The sequence below is a fragment of the Notamacropus eugenii genome, chromosome 7 (assembly GCF_028372415.1).
Source record: "Notamacropus eugenii isolate mMacEug1 chromosome 7, mMacEug1.pri_v2, whole genome shotgun sequence".
Lineage (NCBI taxonomy): Eukaryota > Metazoa > Chordata > Mammalia > Diprotodontia > Macropodidae > Notamacropus > Notamacropus eugenii.
Genome location: NC_092878.1, coordinates 121,438,993 through 121,463,945, shown reverse-complemented (window position 1 = coordinate 121,463,945; position 24,953 = coordinate 121,438,993). Strand labels below are relative to the sequence as shown.

General features: G+C 37.7%; 1 protein-coding gene across 1 annotated transcript in view; it reads right to left on the bottom strand.

The window, feature by feature from the left end:
- The window catches only part of COL25A1 (collagen type XXV alpha 1 chain), a 568,912-nt gene that overhangs the window by 175,483 nt on the left and 368,476 nt on the right, over positions 1-24,953 (bottom strand). The window contains exons 6-7 of the mRNA XM_072623878.1: positions 19,329-19,355; positions 19,140-19,166 (exon numbers count right to left, since the gene is read on the bottom strand). Of these exons, the coding sequence (XP_072479979.1) occupies positions 19,140-19,166; positions 19,329-19,355 (54 nt within the window). The remainder of the gene's footprint in view (positions 1-19,139; positions 19,167-19,328; positions 19,356-24,953) is intronic.

The window sequence follows — 24,953 nt, the reverse complement described above, 5'->3', positions numbered from 1 at the left end:
AACTTGAAATGTTTGTTCAATGATCAGTAAGACGATATACTATTAAAGGAACTGAACCATGCTAGTACTGACATTCTTTATAAGTGAAACCAGAAGCTCTAAATCACAGCTAAACATAAGGATGTCTTGAAGATTCTTCTTGGGAAGAGAAATAAATTAGTCGGAAGAGTTCATTCCATTGTGTCCCAAAGGCAGTAACACCATTTCATAGGAATGACCATTTTTCCTAGTAATGATAGTGATAAGCATACATAGAAGAATTCCTTATTAGAAGGGAAGGTCTTCTAGATTCTCCTGTTTATAGATGACCCTAATCTGATTGCATCAGGCTTTATGTTACTATAGATCATCCTCCATGAGTTCCATGTCCACTTCTGCTATCACAGGTTCTTAGTTCTACTTTTCTAAAAGGAAAGGCAACTTTTGAGAGGTCAACAATCACTTTAGTAAAGCATATGTATCATTAGTTCAGGAGAAAAAGTCAGCACTCTGAACATCAGAGAAAATACAGAGACATGCTTCCAATCAACAGACATGCTTCCAATTGTCTGACATAAGCAATACATACATCATAGATCAACAGGCAGATCCCACTGTCTGACCATTACATACATACATACATAGTTACAAGAGAGGGAAGCACCAACATCTGGGTTTTCAAAGCCCGGGGATGGGCTGCTTAATGGCTTCCCAGAATCTCATCTGGCACACAAAGCTTCACCCAAAAACTAAGCCCCAAAGTAAAACCACTCCTCAGGGTCTTTATACACTTTTTAGAGCCAGAGGGCATCACAATCCTTGAGAACCAGAGCCTCATTAACAAAAGGTGTGGGCCTTCCTACAAATCTTTTCAGGTCCATTAATGGGTGGGGAAGATCCTTAACCCCATTATTCAATCAGAGGCACTGGATTATACTAATAAAAACAGCAAAAGATCTTACTTTGCTTGCCATTACACCTCTCTAAAGAGATCAGTCTAACAATCCAAATAGAAAATGTCAAATGGATGAAAAATGCCTATGATCAGTGGCCATCCTATTGAGTTAAATCATCAGTACATATCATTGATGAGTATTGAAGACAGACAATGATCTGGACACAGATTTAAACAGAAGATGACTGAATTGCATTTGGGAAACTATGAAGCACTTTAAATGAGCCCAAACTACTTCATGACACAAAGTTAATCTTTCTAATATCAATATTTTTCCTGTGATGCTCTAAGGTTGTGCATCTTGAAATATCATGTCTGAAGAATCAAAATTGAAAATCAATGGATTTTGCATTGTGGGTATATGTAGACTCAAATGTGGGTGTAGGTGAACAGGTCATGTTATAAGAATAGACAGCCAAAATATTATACTGGAACCCATGAAGCATTAAAAGACCCAGAAGAAAGTGTTCAAATGTAAATTTCTAAGAGACACAATTAATTGCAAGCTTGAATATCATCTCTGAAGAGTGTTCAACCCAAGGATGCAAAGAACAGTATATAAAATGGAGTATATGCTTCAAGAATCATGACATAAGAGAAATGAAGAGAAATCATATCTTTCTTATGTACCTTAGCCAAGGATGTGACTCTCCACCCTTTCTGCTATTATGTACCCCTACAAGAAACAGACAGGACAGTCCCATAACCCCCAGCCCCATCGGTGTATGTCAATTCATTTGGCACACTTTAAAAACCCTCAGAGCTCTTATAACAGTTAGTATATAAAGTCCCAGGCAGACACCAGGACTCATATTCTGCATTCCTGTCTGACACATTTTATTAGAAGTACATGACTCTGGAGTGGAAGCAATACCACTGATTCGTATAGAATTACAAAATTAACATTTAACATTGTGTGGGTGATGGAACGAGCTCTGTTCTGCTTCCATTGTGTTGAACTTTTCGGCCTAAAAATGTAAAGCGAAGGGTGAAACTCTAAGTCTCTACTTTGTCTCTTCCAACAAACTAAGAATGTCTTATGGATCTCTAGGAATTAACTTCTCCCAATAGTTCCTCACAATTTATTTGTTGTAAAAGAATTTGAAAATTATTTTTTTATTTCCCAAAACATATTGTCCCAATATGATAGAGAATTCATTACAATATGAGGAAAGAAAGAAAAAGACTTATCGAGACTACCCAAGCTTGTAAAATTCAATTTAATTAAACAATAATTAATGGAAAGTCTACTTCAGGATGTGAAAAACAGTGTTAGGTGTTGGGGATATAAAGACCTAAATAAAACAAATGCTTCCTTGAAGGAGTTTACATTCTACTGGGGAATGAATGCCATGTATAATTTCCTCATTTATAAAGAGACAGATAGGACTAAATAAACTGTAAGTTCATCCCTAAGGTGTCTGACGCTAAGATCTAACCCTATGTGCACAGATCATCAGAGAACAAAATAAACCCAAGAAATTTCAGGATGGGGGAAGTCAGGAGATGATATCTGAGTTGTGCTTAAAAGAAATTGATGGATTCTTTGAGATAGAGGTGAGGAAGAAAAGGATTCTGGGGCCACAGGACATTCTATGGAAAGGTATAGAGAGAAAAGGTAGAATGTTGTGTTTGGGGAATGATAAGTAGATGTTTGGCTGTAATGTAGAGTGAATGAGTAGGAGTAATTGGAGCTCAGTCTGGAAAGATCATTTGAAGCCAGATGGTAGAGGAACTATTGATGTTTAGAGGCATGTTCAGAAATGTACTTTAGGAATATCAATTTGTCACCTATGTGGAGGGTAGTTTGGAGAGGGGAGAAACTAGAGGCAAGGACATCAATTAGAAAGGTGTTGCTTTGTAATCTTTGCTGCTGAGGAGACTGAGTGGATCTCTTTAGCTTAGCAGGTATGAGCTGCAGTGGACTAAGATGATGGATCAGGTGTCTATACTAAGTCTGATTCCAATGTGTTGAACACTTGGGAGGAGGAGGGAAGTGGGATCAGAAATGGAGCAGCAGGTCCGAGGTCCTATGCCAATCAGAACGGGATTGGTCTTGTGAGTTGCTTCTGTATTTCGAGCCTCCAAGAGGTGTGGAGACTCAGTCTTAAGGAAATAAAAATAGGAAAAAAGGCTATTGTAAGAGTCCTGGTCAAAGGTGAAGGGGGCCTGAACTAAGATGGTAATTTTCTGAGTGGAGAGAAGTAGATCGATGTGAACATGACTCTTTCTCTTAAAGATGTATTTTTGGGAATATGCATGTGGAAGGAAGAGAGAGATCTGAAGCTATAAGGGCTGTGGAAAACATGTGTTTCTTATTTTTAAAGGGGGAGAAACAAAGAAAAAAAAAGGTTTTCCTTATTCAACTTATAGATGTTGAAAAAGACAGTCAAAATATGCTGGTTATCTAATTCCTATAATTTAGAGCCAGAATGCTTTCTCATTTTTTTCTCCAATTACATGTTAAGACAATTTCTTAACATTTGGTTTTATTTTTAAGTTTTGAGTTCCAAATTCTATCCTTCCTTCCTTCCTTCTGTCCTGTACCCCCTCCCTGAGATGGTAAGCAATCCAATATAAGTTATACACGTGCAATCATAAAATATTTCCATATTAGTCCTTTTTATACAAGAAGACTCGAATAAGAAACAAAGAAATAAAAGAAAGAAAGTGAAAAGCAGCATGCTTCAGTCTGTATTCAGACAATATCAGTCCTTTCTTTGGAGGCAGATAGCATGCTTCATCATGAGTCGTTTGGGATTGTCTTGGATCATTGTATCACTGAGAATAGTTAAGTCATTCACAGTTCTTTACTGAACAGTATTGCTGTTACTGTATACAACATTCTCCTGGTTCTGCTCACTTCATTTTGCATCAATTCATGTGACTCTTTCCAGATTTTCCTGAAATCATCCTGCTTGTCATTTCTTATATCACAACAATATTCCATCAAAATAATATACCACAGCTTGTTCAGTCACTCCTCTACTGATGAGCATCACTTCAATTTCCAATTCTTAGCCATCACAGAAACAGCTGCTATAAATATTTTTGCATAAATAAGTCTCTTTCCTTTTTTAAAAAATCTCTTTGGCATATAGACCTAGCAGTGGTATTGCTGGATCAAAGGATATGCATAGTTTCATAGCCCTTTGGGGATAGTTCTAAATAGCACTCCATAATGGTTGGATCAATTCGTGACTCCACCAACAATGCATTAGTATTCCAGTTTTTCCACATCCTCTCCACCATTTATATTTTCTTTTTTTGTCATATTAGCCAACCTAATAGGTATGAAGTGGTACTTCAGAGTTGTTTATATTTGCATTTCTCTAATCAATAGTGATTTAGAATACTTTTTAACATGACTATAGATACATTTGATTTCTTTGAAAACTGCCAGTCCATATCCTTTGATCATTTATCAATTGGAGAATGACTTGTATTTTTACAGATATAGCTCAGTCCTGTATATATATGAGAAATGAAGCCTTTTTTCAGAGATACTTGTTGCAAAAACTTCCCCCAGTTTTCTGCTTTCCTTTTAATTTTGGTTGCATTGATTTTGTAACACAAAGTCTTTTAAATTTTATGTGATTATCTATTTTACATTTTGTAATGCTTTCTATGTTTTGTTTGGTCCTAAGTTCTTCCCTTATCCATAGATGTGACAAATAAATTATTCCACGTAGAAGCAGAGTTCTTAACCTTTCTTATGTCATGGACCCTTTCTCAGAATCATGTTTTCAAATGCATAAAATGAAATACAGAGGATTATTAAGGAAACCAATTATATTGACATATGGTTTTCAAAATATTTCAAGAACCTAACTCACAGATTCCTAGTTAAGAACTCCTGTTTAGGACAGTTCCCTATGAGTTGGTTTATTTTGTATTCAGACATTGCTATCTCTCCATCACATCCCTCATGCCATATTTCTCATTCCATCAGCAGAAGAATTTCCATTTCAGCAGTTCCAGAAGACTCCTAAGGTGGTGCTCAGCTGGCTTTCAGAGTGGCAAAATCCTAGAAGACCATTTCATAATTTCCAAGGCTCACACAAATGGACTAAACATCTGACAACAAAAAGCTTCTGGGAAGGATCAGAAAATGTGCAAATGCACATTTGTTCTACCAACTGCATCCTTACTAATCAATCTGAGTCTTCCTTAGGCTTTTGCCTCATTTACTCAAACTGAACAAGCTGATATGATTCTGTGAAAGGGACAAGAATCCACTATGTCACCTAGTAGTACTTCCTAGGGTTATAGTCAGCTGATGCTATTTCACATCAAATCAATCAGGTTTCAAGCCAAAAGGTTCCTGAAGCCCTACCATGATCAGTTCACTTGCTTTCCTTCCTTACCCACCAACAACTGCCAATGATCCAGTGATCCAATCAACTGCCCTATAAGAATCCAGACATTCAGAGAGTATAAAGCACATGGAAGCTTGGTGGCTCAGGTGATAGAGTGCTGGACCTGAAGGAAGTTAAGAAAAGCTAAGTTCAAATTCTACCTTAGACATTTCCTAGCTAAGTGACCCAGGACAAATCAATTAATCTTTATCTGCCTCAGTGACCTCATCTGTAAAATAGGGATAATAATAGCACTTCCCCCCCCACCAGGGTTGTTGTGTGGATCAAATAAGATTAGTGTGTATGTGACACACACACATCCACAAAGTGACCTACAAACTTTAATGTGCTATATAAATGCTATTTATTATGTCATTTATTATCGTTTATCATTACTTATTATTGTTGTTATTATTTGACCTGGAAGTGCATCATACCCTTTGACATGATGATCTCTCAACTAAAGTTTTATTGTAGAATTGTGTCCATTAACATATGTACTCTCTTACACATTTTCACTCAAGATGAATTCAGCCACTAGTCAACAAAGCTCCAAGCTTTCCAGTTTCTCTGTGATTGAAGAAGCAAACATATATATTTATGGTCTCCAGTCACTTGACATGAACATTGGCACTACTAGAAAATGTTACTAGTAGCTGGCAAAAGAATTTTCTAGGAAGATAAGAGTTCTCATTATTAATATTTTTTTTACACAGAACTCTGTCAAAGTCAAAATTTCCAAACTGTCTTGATTGTATACCACTAATGCAATTCCTAAAAGAACTGGATTTGGAGTAGAAGCGGATGTCCCCTTTCCTACAAAGCAATCTCGGTTTGTCACTTTTGATTTACAGACTAAGTCTGCTAAAGGAGCTGCTGGAACCATTAGTGAAAACATGCAAGTATGCTTATGAAAGGATGCTGCTGTCTGGTATTAAATTACTTTCCAGAGGGCAAGTTCAATCAAACCTGCAGTAACTGTCCGCCCTGAGCTCACTCTGTCAGTGTATAAACTATTATTACACCTAAGATGGAAAATACAGTGCAGGAGTTACTTGCCCTCCATCCTCTTCCTGAAACTCAAATGTGCCATTAAAATTCTGCTGTTACGACTCCTTACGATTTCTACATTGGTGATTAATTTCAAGTGCTTAAAGTTGCAACTGTGATATATTTGTGGTATTGAAAGAAGAGAGCTAGAAGCTATGTTGGTTCTTGGTACATGGTAGTTTACTCTCAAATTGTACATTTTTCGGTATTCAGTATTCATAAGATGATACACCCAGTAGGATATAGTTTATCTTTTATACACATAGTAAATTTAGAATATTTCCTAGATGCCTAGGGAGACTTCTCTCCCTTCCTTATAAAATATTACAAATCAATATTTATACCAAGGTAAGCCCCAAATCTCACCTACCCTTCCTTTTATCCTGAATATTGCGATTGCTGCTTAAAACATCAGTGCCAGTCCTAGTTCAATGTTACACAAACTATTTGATACAGAGAACTCATTTTTTAAAAATACATGAAAAAATTAACTCGCTTAAACCCAAGTCAAATAAAACAAACTCTTCTTATATATAATTTTAGATTGTCTGGCTAACTATGGAAAAAAAGGATTTAGGTCTCAAAATATACAATTCAATAAAGATAATTCTAAAGCAACGATTCTCAAACTTTTTGGTCTTAGGACTATCCATATTTTAAAAATGTAGAGAAATTGATCAATGGTCAAAGGATAAGAACAGTTTTTTTTTTTAAACAAAGAAATCAAAGCTATCTATAGTCACATGAAAAATTTTCTAAATCACTATTGCTTAAAACAATGCTAATTCAAACCACTCTGAGTTAGCTATTAGATTAACTAATATGAAAGAAAAGGAAAATAAAAAATGTTAGAATGTGGAAAATTGGAACACTAACACACTCTTGGGAGATCTGTGAATTGATCCCATCATTCTGGCCAACAGTTTGGAACTATATTGGAACTATACCCAAAGGGTTATCAAACTCTATATATCCTTTGATCCAGTGAAACCACTACTAGATCTGTATTCCAAAGAGATTTTTTAAAAAGGAAAAGGACCTATACATACAGAAATATTTGTAACAGCTGTTTTTGTGTTGGCAAAGAACTGGAAACTGAGGGATGCCCATTAATTGGGGGATGGCTGAACAATTTGTGGTATATGACTGTAATGATTCATTGTGCTCCAAGAAATAATGAGTAAGATGCCTTCAGAAAATCCTGGAAAGACTTTCATGAACTGATGGCAAATTGAAGTAATAGCAAAATTGTATGATGATCAGCTGTGAACAACTTAGCTATTCTCAGCAATACAAAGATCCCAAACAATTCCAGAGATCTTTTGATGAAAAAAAATGTTATCTACTGCCAGAGAAATAATGGATGGAGCCTGATCAAAGCATACTTTTGATTACTTTCCTTATTTGGGGGAGGGGTCTGTGTTTTCTTTTACAGCACTACTAATATAGAAATGCTTTTCATGACTGCACATGTATAACCTATATCAAATTGCTTGCCCTCTCAATGAGAAGAAAGGGGAGCAGGTAGAGAGAGAATTTGGAACCCAAAAATTTTAAAATGAATGCTGAAAATAGTTTTTTTACGTGATTGGAAAATATAAAATATTTAAAAACATGCAAATTTTTTTAAAAATATGGATGACCTCCAAAAGAGCTTTTGCTTATATGGATTACATTTATTGATACGTACTATATTAGAAATTTTAAAATCTGACTATTATTACAAAAATAGTTTTCACCTTGTTGGACCCCCTATAAAGATCTTGTATCTTTATATCACACTTTGAGAACTCCTGCTCTAAAGTACCTGACAAATACTTGAAGACATAATGGCATACTCAAGAAGATTTCACTGCAAAGAAATGTCCTTAATATGAAGTAATTTAAAAACAAAATTTTCTTTGTCACATAAAATCCTCCAATTCATTAAATCTCAAGAAATAATATGATCTGGTTCAGCCAATGCTGAAAGAATAACATTATATGTCAGACCACATATATCAAATGAAAATAAAACAATAAAAAAAGAATATTGCAAATAATGTAAGCAATGAAGCCTAAGGTAGAAATGAGGAAGTGCAAAAATGCAGTATTTTTCCATTTTCTCTTAAAAAATGGAAATAGGGCATTGTTTGAAGAGCATTGTATATAGGGAAAATGTAAAGGAAACCCAGAAGTTTTACAGGCTGGTTAGCATCACTCAGTGGAATTCCCTGGCTGAAAAAGTAATTAAGTCAAAGTTTTTTTTAACTTAACTTAATAAGTTTAAGGTCACTGATAGAACTTCCAGATAAGAGGACTTAAATTTCAATCTTACCAATCTTCCCAATTTAAGTGAAAAGGAAGTAAAAGGTAAGTGTGTGACCAAATTTTTCTCCACCCAATTATCTCATGTAAAACTTCACACCATTAGATGGAAAGATTTATTGCATAAGGATCAGTCCCCAATTACAGTCCCATTTCTTCCACTGACATGTGAGAAGAATAAAGGGTAGAAGAGATTAAGCATGTAATAAATACACTGTACGGATGCTATCTCAATTTGATTCTCATGACTACCCCGTGAGATTGGTGCTATTATCATTTCCACTTTACAGTTGAGGAAACTGAGGCATATGAAGTTAAATGACTTGCCCAGATTCACATAGCTAATAAGTGTCTGAGGTTGGATTTGAACTCAGGTCTATACTGAGTTCAGGCTCCGCACTGTGCACTCTGCCACTTACCTGCCTCTAAAGAAAGACAAGCAAAGTCAGATTCTTAGACATCGGTCCATTGTTCCTTATCACCTTACTGTTACATGAGGTCAGTTATTACCTTCCACTTATTGTGGATTTCAAGGGGAAAAACTTTTTAAAGTAATATGATTTCTTCCAAATGATTCTGACAAACTTTAAAATGTCTGAGTTCCATTTCACATGAAAACTCTGAGTAGCTTGAAATGCAGGAAAAAAATACTGCCAAGGGAGCTCTGATTTTAAAATATAACAGGAGCTGTTTTGAATTCTAATGAACTTGTTGTTTCCATGCCAACTTTTGTTGAATCTGGAAAAAATTAAAATAATTTTCTCTCACATGAGTACCTTCCATTGTGAGATATCCTTTCCCTTCTCACAGTCAATACATTCAGTGCCAAATAGACATCCAATTCATTAAGCACGAGAGGAGAAAGGCAAGGGTTAAGTAAATAAGAAAATCACATTAATATCTAGGTCTAAATGTTTTAACAGAGCAAAAGAATCTGTTTAATCATTCAAGTCAACAAAGGTTAAGATAGTATAATAAACTTCGAAATGCCTTCCTTTTCTGGATCTCCATCCTTCCTGCTGAAGACATTTTTAAGATGCTATCGGTTTTGCATAGCCCCAGCTGTTAGGAAAATCTACTTGAATACACCATGAGGAGAAAAGAATTTTATTAAACTAGTTGAGGCCAGCCCCCAGGTGTCTTCTTGTTTGTTGCCACCGGGCATAGAACTCATGGCAAACTAGCTCTTAACTGATGATTTTTAGATCTGATTTTATTAAATATGATTTTAATATTAGGTCTAGGTGTCATTTGGCATGTGAATGGTGGCTAATTTATTAGGAGATTGTGATATAGACCAAAAAGTAACTTCTCAAGATAATCTCATTTAATATCCTGTTCTTGGTTAATAATCCCTCTGCCATTTCAGAATGACCTTGTCCCTTTCTTGAATCCAGCATTAAGTATTAAAAGGCATTGACAATGTAAAATTTTTCATTTAACCTGGGGCATTAGGAAAGAAATGGACATATTCATATACTAACAAAAAAGCAAAAGAGCATCCCTTTGATTCTCAGGGACTAAGGACATGGCATGGAAGAAAAGACTTTTATGAATTGGATGATAGCAATAACAAAAAGTGCTCTATGTAAGTCAAAGACAGAGGCAGCACCATTGAAGATGATGCCAGTATAGTGAACTTGGAGTCAACTAGTCTAGGTTTCAGTTAAAACTCCCATCACATTCAGTTAAAGCTGAGTAACCTTGGATAAGACACTTTACTTCCATAGAATTAACATTCTTACTATTTGGAATGGTGATAACATTCTTATACTACCAACCTCATAGGGCTGTTGTGTTTCATAAACCATAAAGTAAATTGAGAAGCAGTGTGGCATATACTGCAAAGAGAATGTGTGTTCGTCCTTCATTGCCAAAGAAGACCATGCCATCAGAGAAATGATGACATGACTTGCACTTGACTTTGTTTTTGAGTGAGGGAGGGCTGTGCAGGTCACCAGCCTCACTTCTCCTCCAGAACCATCTGAATCCAGTGACCAGATATTCATCAGGATGACTGGAGATGACCCAGGATGAGGCAATTGGGGTTAAGTGACTTGCCCAAGGTCACACAGCTAATGAGTGTCAAGTGTCTGAGGTGAGATTTGAACTCAGGTCCTCCTGACTCCTGCACTGGTGCTCTATCCACTGCGCCACCTAGCTGCCCCTGCAAAGAGAATAAGTTTCACAGGTAAGAAGGCCTGAATTTCAGTTCTGCCTCAGTTCTTACACATGAGGCAGCCAGATGGCTTAGAGGATAGAGGTTGGTCTTTGAAAAAAAATCGAGTTCAAAGCCTGTCTTAGACATTTACCAGCTGTGTGGCAGCACTGGGCAAGTCACTTAATCTCTCTATGCCTCAATATCTTCATCTCTAAAATGTGGAGGTTGAACACAAGGAACAACAAGGGTCCTTCTAGGACTAAATCTATGTTCTTACGATTTCATCTTTCTGTTTCCAAGACTAATACTGTAAATTGAAAAGGAGGTGTGTTGGTAGAGAGAATTTCTTCATGGAAATTTCTTCGTTTAAATCATATCTGATTAAAAATAAATATCTATTAACCTTCAGTGTTCTGTTTCAGGTCATAAAATATAATTAAAATTTCTCTCTTGATAAAAGAAACTAAAAAAAAAAAAAACCAGAACTTAAAAAACAGCACACTCTTTGGGAAGGAAAAAATCAGCTTCATTCAACACATTCTCCTAAAGTGGAAATCACAAATATCAAATACACAGGATGATGTCCTTCTCATGATCCGCATCCCAGGACTGTGATGTAGATGTTGTAACAAGGTCCTGGAGGAGCTCCACTTGGATGGGGGTGGTGGGGTCAAGAATGATCTACCTCCAACTCAGTTCCATGAAGGGAGTGTAACTCAATCACAGCAGTGAGAATGCATTCAAATGAAATTTCTGTGTTTATTCTGGTAATAAGGGACATGGAATAGGAAGCCTGAAAACATTGTTTCCCACTCGGTTGTCTCTTTCAAAGAGTCTCAGAGCTGGAGGTCATAAAGTCCAATCCCCCGACACGATACTGTGATGATCATGTCTGAATGGTGATCATTCAGCCTGTACTTGAGGGTAAATTCATAATCCTACAAACCTGATATCCTATGCCACCTGGTCAATATAAAGGAAAATAATCTCTTGGTGATGTACGTCAAGAATGGCAACCCTTTCAATAAGTACAATATAGAACTATTTACCTAAATGGAAGACTTAGTTTGCCTGAGGGACTGACTTGGAGATGAAAAGCAATGCTCTAAGGGTATTTCCAGGAAGAAATCGAATTCTAAAGCCAGAATGAATGAATCTATATCCATGACAGGCAAGTACTGACATCTGTCCACAGAGCATCCCAGTGGGGTAGAATATGATGGATATTTACAGTAGTAATTCTAAACCCCAAATACGCGTACCTTATAATTGACTGAAATTTAATGGCTGGAATTCTTTAGAGAGACTACGGGGAGTAATAGATAGAGAACTGGCCTCAAAAGAACTGGGTTCGAAACCCACCTCTGATGGTGGTGTGACCCTGGACAAGTCCCATAATTTCTCTATGCTTCAGTTTCTTCATCTGTAAAATAAAAAGCTTAGGCTCAATGGCCTCTTCTAGCTTACATCTATGATTCTACTGGGCAAATCACTTAACTACTCTCAGTCTCAACTTCCTCATCTGTAAAGTGGTGGTGTAATAACACCTACTTCACAGTTTTTCTGGTGGGGACCAAATGAAATAATGTATAAAACATTTTGCAAGCTTAAAATGCTTGACAAATGTGAGCAATAATGATCATGGTGATGATGATGATGATGATGACAGGCCACGTGACTTTGGAGCCAGGAAGACTGAAATGTAAGTCCCACCTCTGACACACACTGCTTGTGTGACTCAAGTCACTTAATCTCTCAGTGCACTAGAAAAACTCTTTAAGAGAGATTTTCTCTACTAAGTTGCAGAGGAAGTACCAATTTCCAATGATGGTATCAGAAAGACAATAAGTATTTAGTATATTCTTACTGGACAGCTAGGTAACGCATTGGATAGCACATCAGGCCTGGAGTTAGGAAGCCCTGAGTTCAAATCTAGCCTCAGACATTTAGTAGCTGTGTGACCCTGGGCAAGTCACTTAACCCTGTTTGTCTCCATTTCCTCATAGTAAAATGAGCTGGAGAAGATTATGGCAAGCCACTGCAATATCTTTGCCAAGAAAACCCCAAATAGTACCACAAAGAGTCAGACACAACTGAAATGAACATGACTAAAATGGACGTGAACACATAAGTGCTTACTTTGTTCCAGGATGAGGACACAAAGAAGGATTTTTTTTAAAAAACCAGTTCTTTCTTATAAAAAGCACACATCCAAACAGGAGAGCCAAAATATAATTAACTAGGCACATACAAGATATAGACAGAAGAGATGGCAAGTGATCTGAGAGAGAAAAGCACCAGCAGCTGTAGGACAAGAAGAAAGTAGAAGCTCAGTCTTGAAAGAAGCCAGGGGAACTAAGAGGGGAGGGGAAAGGGCAGGAGATTCCAGGAATGGAGAGCAGCCAGTACAAACACAAAGATAAGTGAAACTGAGTATCACATGAGAGGAACTTCAAGAAGGTCAGTGTGGTTGGATTGTAGAGTGTATGAAAGATGGGAAGGGGCTGGTCATAAAGAGGTTTGAAGGTCAAACAGAGGAGTTTATATATGATCCTGGAGGTGGCTCTCATCGGGGTGGGGCTTTGGGAGGGGTCAGAGCAGCACACAATCAAACTGAAGGATAGCGTGGAGTCATAGTGAAGTACTCTGCACTACTATAATTGTCCAGAGCAAGAAGGGCCTGAAATAAGGCTGAGGTTGTGACCCTGTGCATGGAGTGAAAGGGACAGTCTGTGAAAGTCAATATGACAAGATGTGGAAATGGCATGGATGTATGGGGCATATGAGAGAGAACTGATGATGACACCTAGGTTGTGAGCTTGAGTGACTAGGATCATGACAGCAACCCTGAGAGGTTAGTTTGGAAGAGAGAAGGATTTGGGGAAAAGACAATTAGCTTTGCTTTGGAGCTTCTGAGTTTGAGATGCCCATAGGAAGTCCAGTTGGAGATATCCAAGAGGCTCGAGAGAGGGACTAGGGCTAGATGTATAACTCTGAAAATCACCTGACTGAACCCATGGGAGCTGACGAGATCACCAAATAAGGCTGTTTAGCAAAATGGAAAGATGACCCAGGACTCAGCCTTGGGTAGAAGGAATTTCCTCATCTAGGTATTCCCTATACCAATGAAATCACACAGTGAAATCCCTATCCCTATCCCTATCCTTAGAAATCTATGGAAAATAGCAGTGATTTCTCTGTAGCAACTTAAGTTAAATGAAGTATAAATCTTATAAAGGTCAACTATGCCTCCCAACTATCCAATGCAAGCTCTGTCATTGGCCCTTTATTTTCTCCCTACAATCTTCCCCTAGGTAATCTTACTCACTCTTCAAACTTCAACTAATAATGACCCCTGAATCTATATTGCCAGGTCTGACTTCTCTCTTGAATGTTAGTCCTTCATTTTCAACTCTCTGCTGGACATGCCAACCTAAATAGTACATGGGAACTTCAAACTTGTAAGTGATAAGAAATAAAAACCATCATCTTCTTCTTCAAACTAGCTTCTCCTTCTGTAGCAGTAAGCACCTCGGAGGGCCTGCTATACAGGTTCTTAGATCTGCTTTCCTAAAAGGAAAGCAACTATTGAGAGGTCATCAACAGAGAAAACACAAGCAGGGAAATAAAGACCAACAGAGAGGGCTTCTAATTGTCTGACCAAAAGCAATAGATACATCACAGATGAACAAACAGATCCAACTGTCTGACCATTACATAAAACATATTTACCAAAGAGAGAAGCACCAACTTCTGGGTTTTCAAAGGGGATGGGGGGCTCCATAATGGCTACCCAGAGTCTCACCTAGCACTGGAACTTTCTTCCAAGTCCCCATAGCAAAATCTCACCTCAGAGTATATGTACACTTTGCAGTGCCAGAAGGCATGACCCTGGGGACCCAGTGCCTCATTAATTAACAAAAGGTGTGGGTATTCCTAGGAAACAAGCCTCTCCTAATCAAGCTCCCCTTAATAGGCTCCAGGTGAGGCCTATAAATGGGCAGGGAAGATCTTTAACTCTAATTAACATTACACCTTCTTACTTCATTCATTTCTTTAAGTGGGATAGGGAGGGCACTATTTTATTAGTCACCAAGGCTTGAAACTCACTCTACTCAGACCCTACTTCATGATCATCTCACTCCTAGGTCTTGCCACCAAGATCAGAAACCACTCTCTGTAAACTTTAACCCTTTCATTTCTAAAACTTCCAGCCTAGAGCTCCATTCTCCTGATTCATGACTGCCTCACCTGCCTACTTTATCAGATTCCAGGCATTTTTTTCTTTCACTCCCTACTCTCCAGTCATCTTAGGTTCCATAATGCCACTGTCATGGTCCAGCTGTGTGGATATAAAAAAGTCACTCAATCTACCAGTAACTCAGGCAAACTTTTCAATTGCTAATCTGAATTGGCAGATGAGGTTTCCTCACCAGGAACTCCCTACACTCATGAAATTATAGGTTTGGACCAATAGTAAATAAAAAAATTAAATTTACTTCTTATTAACTATTGAATAAAGTTCAAACTCACAATCCTGGCATTCAAAGCTTTTCACAATTCAACCCCAACCTGCCTTTCCAGTCTTACCTTCTATTATTTGCTTCTCTAGCACAGTACAGCAGACAACAGCAATATAGATCTGGAAGGGTCCTTAGAAGTCATATAGTTCAAAGAATTTTATAGAGGAAGAAACTGGGTAACTTGCTATAACACACTTTAACTTTTTCTAAGTCTAAATCTTTCCTCAAGCAATCTTTTCTAACTAAAAAGACTGTGGCATTCTATCAATTGAAAACTCATTCACCCTTCCAAGCCTAGATCAAATGCTAACTCTTCCAGGAAGCCATCCTATATCATTTCAGTCAAAGCCATCCAGTCATTCCAGTCTCGCTACTTGGAGCATCTATAGCACCAACTCATACCAGTATTACCTCACTTTTCCTTGTATTAAACACCCCATCTCCCAACTCTGTATATTTTTAGTGGCTGTCAACCATGGGTGGAATAACCTTCTCAACTAATACCATGCCATATATGGATGGATGGATGGATGAATGGATGGATGAATGGATGGATGGATGGAGTGACTGAATGAACGAATGCAGAGTGCTTCCTACTGCTTGGTTCAACACTTTCTTAAAGTCCTCACTAATCTGTTTCACCTATGATCTTCTACTTTCTTTTGAAATATTTCATGAAAAAAAGGTATATGGGAGGAAGACAGTAAGGAAAGGGATACAATATAGACTGTACTGTAGTGTCCCTTCAGTCATGTCCTACTTTCTGTGACCCCATTTGAGGTTTTCTTGGAAAAGATACTGGAGTAGTTTGTCATTTTCTTCTCCAGCTCATTTTTACAGATGAGGAAACTGAGGCAAACAGGAGTAAGGGGTTTATGCAGGGTCCCACAGCTAGTAAGTGTCTGATGCCAGATTAAAACTCAGGTCCTCCTGACTTCAGGGCCTCTAATCCACTGCACCATCTAGCTACCCTGGAAATACAGACTAGTGACTAGTTAAAACTCAGCAAGCAAATGTCAACAGACAATGTAATGAGGTGTTAGAAATAAGATGTTATGTTAAAAATATTATATGTTAAATATGTTCAAAATGAGGCCAGGAAGACCTGAATAAAGAAAATAATAAGAAATGGTATTCGAGTCAAGTACTACACCTTCAAGGAAAGTTTGGTAAAGGCAAAAAATATGAAAGTCAAGGTCAAAAAAAGGAAGAATTGAGGTTGAAACCATTCTACTTCATATTCTCAAATGATACATTATTTTGAAACCCTATTTCTCAGAGCACGTAACCTAATTACATTGAATTATAGTTACTTTAGAGAGACACATCTATCTCCAGCTCGTTTCTTACATTTCAATATATGCAGAGAGAGAGAGAGAGATAGAGAGAGAGAGAGAGAGAAGGCTCCCTAAATTTCATAAACGTACCTGCAAATCTGAAAATATTTCCAACTCTGTGTAACCTCTTTTTTTGGTTGTGACAGTTTTGTTTGCAGAAATTATAAAAATTCCATTGTCCATCTTAGCTGTCCTGGTATTGATTTCTTGTTTCTGAATTCACCAACATCTTCTGACTTATAAAAGTATTTTGTATATGATTTATAAGAGAATGGATCGATTTTGACCCCCTTCATTTCCTAATCTTACACCAGTATTTTAAGGTTCTGTGATTTTAGCAGTGTGATTATTCCCTCCACTGCTGCAGTTTACAATCTTAATTACAATATTATAGTGATTTTCATGTGTTATTGCTGCAAAACAACAATACCAATGAAAACCACCATCTGGTGGCCAGCTACCTGGGAAGAGTTTCTCTGAATTTAATTAATCTAATCCTTGGTTGAGAGATTGAGCCTAGCTAGCTCTAACTTCCAAACCCAGATTGACCTCCACACTACAAAGAGCCATTGGGGAGACTTTAGTGGTTTCATTAATTAAATATTATGCAAATGATGGCCAATTCTCTTTGGTACATAGTTTCCTCCAAATCTGGTAGCAAGGTACCCAGATTCCCACTGACAAAAACCCCCTACGGACTTAGGATCTGAGCCATATGCCTCAATACAAAGTGAAAGTCAGGGGGAAAAAAGATCAATATTTCCTATTTCCCACCTGAAACCCTAAAGGATCTTGTGAAAGTTGGCCTATATTAGCATGAAAACTGGCTGAGACCTCTGTGAAATGCTGTCTAGGCTCAGCAAAACAGTTCATGAACTCTGGCCAAACTTTCAACGAACCTGACCCAAGCCTTGAGTTTGTAATGCAACATGATACCAGGTGAGATTTCACATGGCTTCAGGTTTCATTCTGAAAACTTGGCTCAACTTTCTAATCAATCATCACTCCTTGGAACGATGAAAGCCAACACACCTTTTCTGAAAGTGAGCGCTGATGACAGCTAAAGCACTGAAACACTCCTTAGTTCAGTTTTGCCAAGAGAAGCTCTTTCAGAGATAAAACAGTCTTGTCCTTACCTGAAGCAGGAAGGTTGAGTGATTCAGATGTGGTATGAAGAAAGAAATGAATGAGGTGCCATGTGAAATAATCACCTGGCACAAGGTAAGTCAACCTAACCTAATCCGAAGGGGTTTTGTATCTGACTATTCACTTTCACAACCACCAATATCATGTTTAATCATCTAACCCAGAGAGATGTGTATTTATCAGCAAAGGTAACTGACAGGAGCAGTGGAATGTTGAGAGGCAAGATCTCTGCTCTACATTCATAACGGTTAAAGAATAGGAGGAGAAAACAAGAGGCTTAATAATTCATTTTGAGGAACACAAGGAGAGAATCAATGATATTGCAAAGCTCTCAAGCTGGCATCCCTTTAAGCTTCTGCAATAAAACCCTCCAACCCCAGCATAAACCATTTCAGTAATCATCAATGCATAAGGCATATGGCAGAAATGTATTGCTGCTTTCTAACTCAAGTTTTAACTTGCTGTACCATTCTTTTAAAAAATGACCTTGTCTTCCCCTGAAAGCTCGCTTTTGCTTCTAGTGACATGAGAAAATGGAGCAGCACGTAACCAAACCAAGGCACTGCATCATTAGAACAGTATGTCTGAACATGGGGGTAATGAGGCACAGATGTGAAGTCGGGGAATTGGCACTACCCAAGGTAACAGAGGAATGTTCACCACTGCATTGTAATGGTTAAAATAACCACATTTGAGGAAGAAAAAAGAAACCCCACTGATAATTTCTTCCACGTATATCTAAAGCTAAAGTTATATCTTTTAGCTGCTTTTAACATCTCTACAATAAGAGAAACCACAGTACTCTTAATACTTAGCATGACATTTAAGAAAGAACACATATTTGCATTTTCTTCATATAATATTTGCAACATATTCATCTCATAATACCTAGAGTTTAAGTGAAACCTCAGAGTCAAGTCAGTAACAATTGATGGTCTTTGTACTGTAGAAGGTTGTACCTAGTCTTCAATAGATTTTCATAGAAATGGAAAGGTGGTAGGTTTTTTTTTAATGAAAAGTATTCTGGTCCTTACAGAGCAGGGTTCATTATTGTAAAACATTCCACTAGTAAGCCACAAATAAAGATACAGCAGTACTATGTATATGTACAAGCTGCATCCCTATACACAGACTACCATTACTCAAAATGCTTGCCAAAGCAATCTCGCTTATAAGGCATTCATTTTTGCTAGAAGCTACAAAACATGCAATGGCTAGGCAGCTAATAAGCCATGGTACCCTTTATTAAATTAGCTTAGTGCTAAGAGCTCATTTTCTACTCAGGGTAGGAAGAAACATTTTTTTCTTAAAGAAAACGCTTACCCGAGGGCCCTGATCCCCTTGATCTCCCTGCAAAGTGGAAAGATGAGATGATAGTTTTAACACAGCATATGCGTGCTGCTATCTCATAATCTCAAATTACAGTATGTCAAGATAAACTAGGTCTAGATCTCTGATAACTTGGCTTGTTTTTAATTTGGCTAGGATCACCTATGTCATATATTTACTCACCTTGTCACCTTTGGGACCAGGAGGGCCCTAAAAAAGAGAAAGAGAAAGAAGTGAAAATATTATTGTAACTTGGACAGACCACTAACTCAACTGAGGGGTATGTGAGCAAAATACATGATATTCCTTATCAAGGTAACTCCTACAGGAACTAGTGATTCTTTAACCATATTTGTGTTCACAGTAAAAAACACAACAACAAAAAACATAATTAAATGTGTCTCTCTCTAATTGTCTTCAGTATTTTTCATCGCAAAGGTTAGAAGGTATTCTAAAAATCAGAACACAGACTTTTCTACCTATGAAAACGTTAGAAATCTTGCTTCCCCATTAGTGTTCTCTCTCTCTCTCTCTCTCTCTCTCTCTCTCTCTCTCTCTCTCTCTCTCTCTCTCTCTTCTCTGTCTCTCTTTCTCTGTCTCTCTCTCACACACATGCATACACACACACACACATACACACACACATTGACCCAGTCATAGGAACATTGAATGCCAGAGTTGTCAGGATGGAATGAGGAGGATGGACAAGATAACTTTTAAGATCCCTTCCAACTCTAAATATGTGATCCTAGGAAGCCAGCAAGTCATCCTTTACATAGATAAAAAGTAAGGAGAGAAAAAAGAGGAAGAATATTCATTTGATAAGCTATCATATGCCCTTTCAATTATTACTGGAAAGACTTGATAACTTTGTTCTAGTAGGTAACCCACAGACAACTGTCCCATGGACGGGGATTAATATTTGGTTAAGAAATACTCCAGAATGGGACAGCGGTCATAATGCAGAACATCAAGTATCTGGTTTATTACCCACAATTCTGAAAGCTTCCTGGTTCTATTACTTCAAAAGGTTACAACTTATTCAGAGTTATTTAATTTATTCAACCTTTAGGGAATTCCTATTTTTGAGTGCTTTGGATACTCTACTGTCCTATGACTCACAAAAATTTATAACCATACTAGAAGAATAAAGAATTTTTAAAAGATAGGGCTTTGCTTCAGGGAGAAGATTGAGGTCATCAAAGTGTGTGGTGGGAAAGGTGGCCACCAGGATGTAACATATTAGTCAGGCAGTCGGTAAATACTTCCTTAACACTTACTTCGTGTCAGGCATTGTACTAAATAAACTCTGGAGATACAAAGAGAGACCAAAGACACTGCCTTTAAGAAGATCATGTTTTTCTGGAGGAAACAACAAGCAAATTTGTACAAACAAGCTCTACACAGAATAAACAGGAAACAATTAAGAGAGGGAAGGCATTAGAACTTAAATTAAGAGGAACTACGGAAAGCTTCTTTGCATTCAAAGAATCACTCAGTGGTGGAAAGAATGTCATCCAAGAAATATATAAGTGAGAAATAAATAAGGTTGGCCAACCTCGCAAGAATGAGATGACTAAAGTACAATTTATGTGTACTTTGGTATGCTTGGGATAATAAGAGAAAGTAAGGAAAGATCCCAACACATTGGGTGGACTCTGTCCTCCTAGCATGGCAAACTATTAGGAACAAATGGATAAGACCTCCATATGGGGGCCAGACATGGGTGAATTTTGATCTGCATTGCTAGAGGGAGTATTCCCCTTGATGAGATTCAGAGATCCATTTGAATTTTTGAGTACCTGGGAATTTGATGCAATACAATTGGTAGCTAGATGTCACAGTGGATAGAGGGCTGGACTTCGGAATCAGGAAGACCTGTATTCAAATTCATCCTCAAAAATACTTACTAGCTGTGTGTGGCAAGTCACTTCATCTCTGACTGCTTCAATTTCCTTGTCTTTGAAATAAGGATAAGAATAGTACCTACTTTCCAGGGTTATTATGGGGATAAAAATGAGATATTTGCAAAGGGCTTTTCAAATTTTACACCATGTAGTTTAGAGAAGCAGAATGTAAAGTAGAAGTTAACTCTATAGTTCAGGGGAGGAAGAGAAAGAAGACATCTATTGAGTGTCTTTTATAAGCAAAGCACTGTAAAAGGGAACAAGAGACAGCAGATACCATGATGGAAAAACAACACAGTCCCTGCCCTCAACTAGCTTACCCCAGGACAGATTCACAAAGAGGTGCTAAATTAGCACATCAAACATCCAGCATCATCAGGGAAGAGGTCTGTTGTAGAAGCAAATTTTCTGGGAAAAACTAATCTGTCTCTTCTAAGTGCCAAAGGGTTTTTTTTAATTTAAACAATTTCAGTGAAAGTCTTTCTAAAATTATTACATGTCATTCAATATTGTCCACCATTATGACTATCAATTGGTATACTACATTGTAATACAGTAACGTCCCCAGGGCTTTTTAGTCATACAGGCAGGTTGCTCCTACATAAATTGGCAAACCTTGCTATACTTTCTGAGTTACTGTGGCTGCTTTTTTTTTTCCTTTGGTTGTTTTTTCTTACTGCTGTCAGTGTGTGAGTCCAGAAGTCACTCCCGTTCTAACCTGTCACTTTTGATCTGCTGGGGGTAAGGGAAACCAAATAACCAATGCTTTAAGAACTATGTATAAAACAAGGACAAGTAGTCCTGGAATAAAGACTTGAGTTTCTTTCTCAGGCAAAAAAAGTGAATAAGCTTTAGTGCATTGGACTTATATAATGTCTTTTAGTAGTTCCTAGCTGTAGCTTGATTCCCAGTGGTCCTGGGTTTTTAGGGCTTTTGGTCATTCTTTGATACTGAGGAGAACAAAACCTTTTATAAAAATGTATCCATCTCAGAGAAGTCTAGTTCAGGTGCTTTCAAATACACCAATCTTGAGTAAACCAAACAAGGATAAAAAGAGCGTTGGCTATTTCCTTTGCTGTCTAGAGCTATAGAAATGGACTCATTCATCCTTTTTGATCCTGATCACAAATCTAATCAAGCTAGACATTGTCAACTTTAAGTTCATTGTTGGCTGCACTCTAGGGCAGGGGTTCTTAACCTGAAGTCTATGAAACTAGGTTTGGAGTCCATGAATTTCTTTCCGATTTTTAACATTTTGATAACTATAACAATATAATTGGGTCCTTCGTAATCCTATGTATTATTTACATAATATATGTACATATACATATGCATTATGTACCTAAATTCTATGTATTTATACATTTAAAAACATGATTCTGAGAAAAGATCTGTAGATTTCACCACATTGCCAAAAGGGATTTTTGACACAAAAAAAGGTAAGGAAATTCTGTTCTAAGGTTTCTCAAATTCATGCAGTAACTATATGCACTAAGGGACAGACATTCTAAGCATTCTCCTGTTCTCCTTACTTACTTTATCTTTTAGATTCCCTTTCAGCCTTTCCATTATGAATGAAGTTAAATAGTCATACATTTTTGGGTCAGAAATCTAGAACTGGAAAGGACCTTAGAGGTCATTTAATCCAAATCTTATTTTATAGAAACTGAGAAAATTGAGGCCCAGAAATGATGTGACTACCCAATCCCACAATTAGTAACTGACAAGAAGAGTATTCAAAACCAGATGCTTTGGCTCCAGATCCTCTTTCCAGTATCCCATACTGCCTCCCACGCTCTACCCATTGGGTTGGGTAAACTTAATGGTGATAACATACAGAAAACAACTATTTTACTGTCAGAGGAACTAACCATAGTTTTTGTGGAGCAACCATTCCTATGCAATTTATGGATATTCAAATTATTATGGGAAATGAAGTATAATTTTTAAAATGTATATTCATTCTCTCCAAACATCTCACATTTTCAGAAGCCAGGAATAGTAAGATATTAAGCCATAAACCATAAAATCGGAAATTACTTTGGAAACTGTGGAGAACCCACACAGGGCAAGTATTCCCATGGTGGTCAGAAGTATAATAGATCCATTTCTGATCATTTTAATAATGGACACCCATCCCAACTTCGTCAATCACAATGGTTTCCTATCACCACCAGGATCAAATAGAAAATCCTCTTTTTAGTATTTAAAGTCCTTAACCCCATCCCATCTTCTACCCACCCCATCACCAATACCCTCTTGAATCCTGTAACCTCCCTTGCTGTTCTTTGATCCAATGGCATCCTTGATATTCCTTGAACAAGACAGTCCACCTCTTGATTCTAGACATTTTTTTCTGCTTGTTCCCCATGCCTGGAATGCTTTCCCTCTTTAGCCTGCTTACTGACTTCCTTTAGGGGCAGCTAGGTGGTGCAGTGGATAGAGCACCAGTGCAGGAGTCAGGAGGACCTGAGTTCACGTCTCACCTCAGACACTTGACACTCACTAGCTGTGTGACCTTAAGCAAATCACTTAATCCTAACTGCCTCATCCTGGGTCATCTCCAGTCATCCTGATGAATATCTGGTCACTAGATTCAGATGGCTCTGGAGGAGAAGTGAGGCTGGTGACTTGCAAAGCCCTCCCTCACTCAAAATAAAGTCAAGTGCAGGTCATGTCATTGTTTCTCTGATGGCATGGTCTTCTTCGGCAACAAAGGACAAACACACACACAGACTTCCTTCAAGTCCCACATAAAATTCCACCTTTTATCGGAAGCCTCTCCCATTCCCTTTTAATTCTAGTGCCTTCCTCTTTTGATTATTTTCTAATTATCCTGTAGATAGCTTATACTTGTACATAGTTGTGTGTATGCTGTCTTCCCCATTAGACTGTGAGCTCCTCAAGAGCAGGGATTGGGGTGTGTGTGTGTGTGTGTGTGTGTGTGTGTGTGTGTGTGTGTGTGTGTGTGTAGAGGAGGATGGGGAACTGGAAGCGGGAAAGTTCAACCTTTCTTTGTATTTCCAACACTTATCACAGGCCCCTAGTACAGAGTAAGTGCTTAATAAACGCTTGTATACCATCTGTAAATGCATTAGAGAGGTTCAGAAAGTCTCTTCTATCCAACCATCCAATAAGTTATTAATCAGTTAATAATGACATCTCTAACAGAAGCCTTCCACTGACCAGAAAATACAGATTGTAAAATAAAACAATTGGACTTCATTTGAAACACCTGAGAAAATTTAGAATGACAGATCTAGAGGTGAGACCTAATTCAATCTCCTTATTTTGCAGATGAGGCAACTGATACCCAGAAAAGTTACGTGACTTATTCAAAGTCATATAGGCAGTTTAAAAATAGTACAGGTAGGGCTTGGACCTAGATTCCCTCACTACAAATATTTGATTTTTCCTCTGTACCACATTGCCCAGATAGCAGCATGGCAGAATATAACGCCACTTAAGATTATGATCAGAATATTAAAATTCTGAAGTCTAGGCATCTGAATGATCATATGCAGAGTATACAAAGGTGGGTATATGATTTAGAGTTGGACAAGATCTTCTAAGTCATCTGATTTTCCTACCTCCCAATGTGAAAATTCGCTTCTAAGGAGTAGGAACTCCTATTCATCCTATAGACTTTGAGAGTTGCCTGGGATACTGAGGAATAAATGGATAATAATGATGACAGTAATGACAAAAGGATAATAAACATTTATATAGGACTAAACTTTGCAAAGCACTTTCTGTGAGTTATCTCCTCCTATCCTCCAAAGGTTGGTGCTATTTAAGGAAACTGATAAAGACAGAGTCTAAGTGATTTGTCCAAGTTTATTTGGGCAGTATGCATCAGAGGCAGGACTTAAACCCAGTTCTTCCTGCCATCAGGATGTGA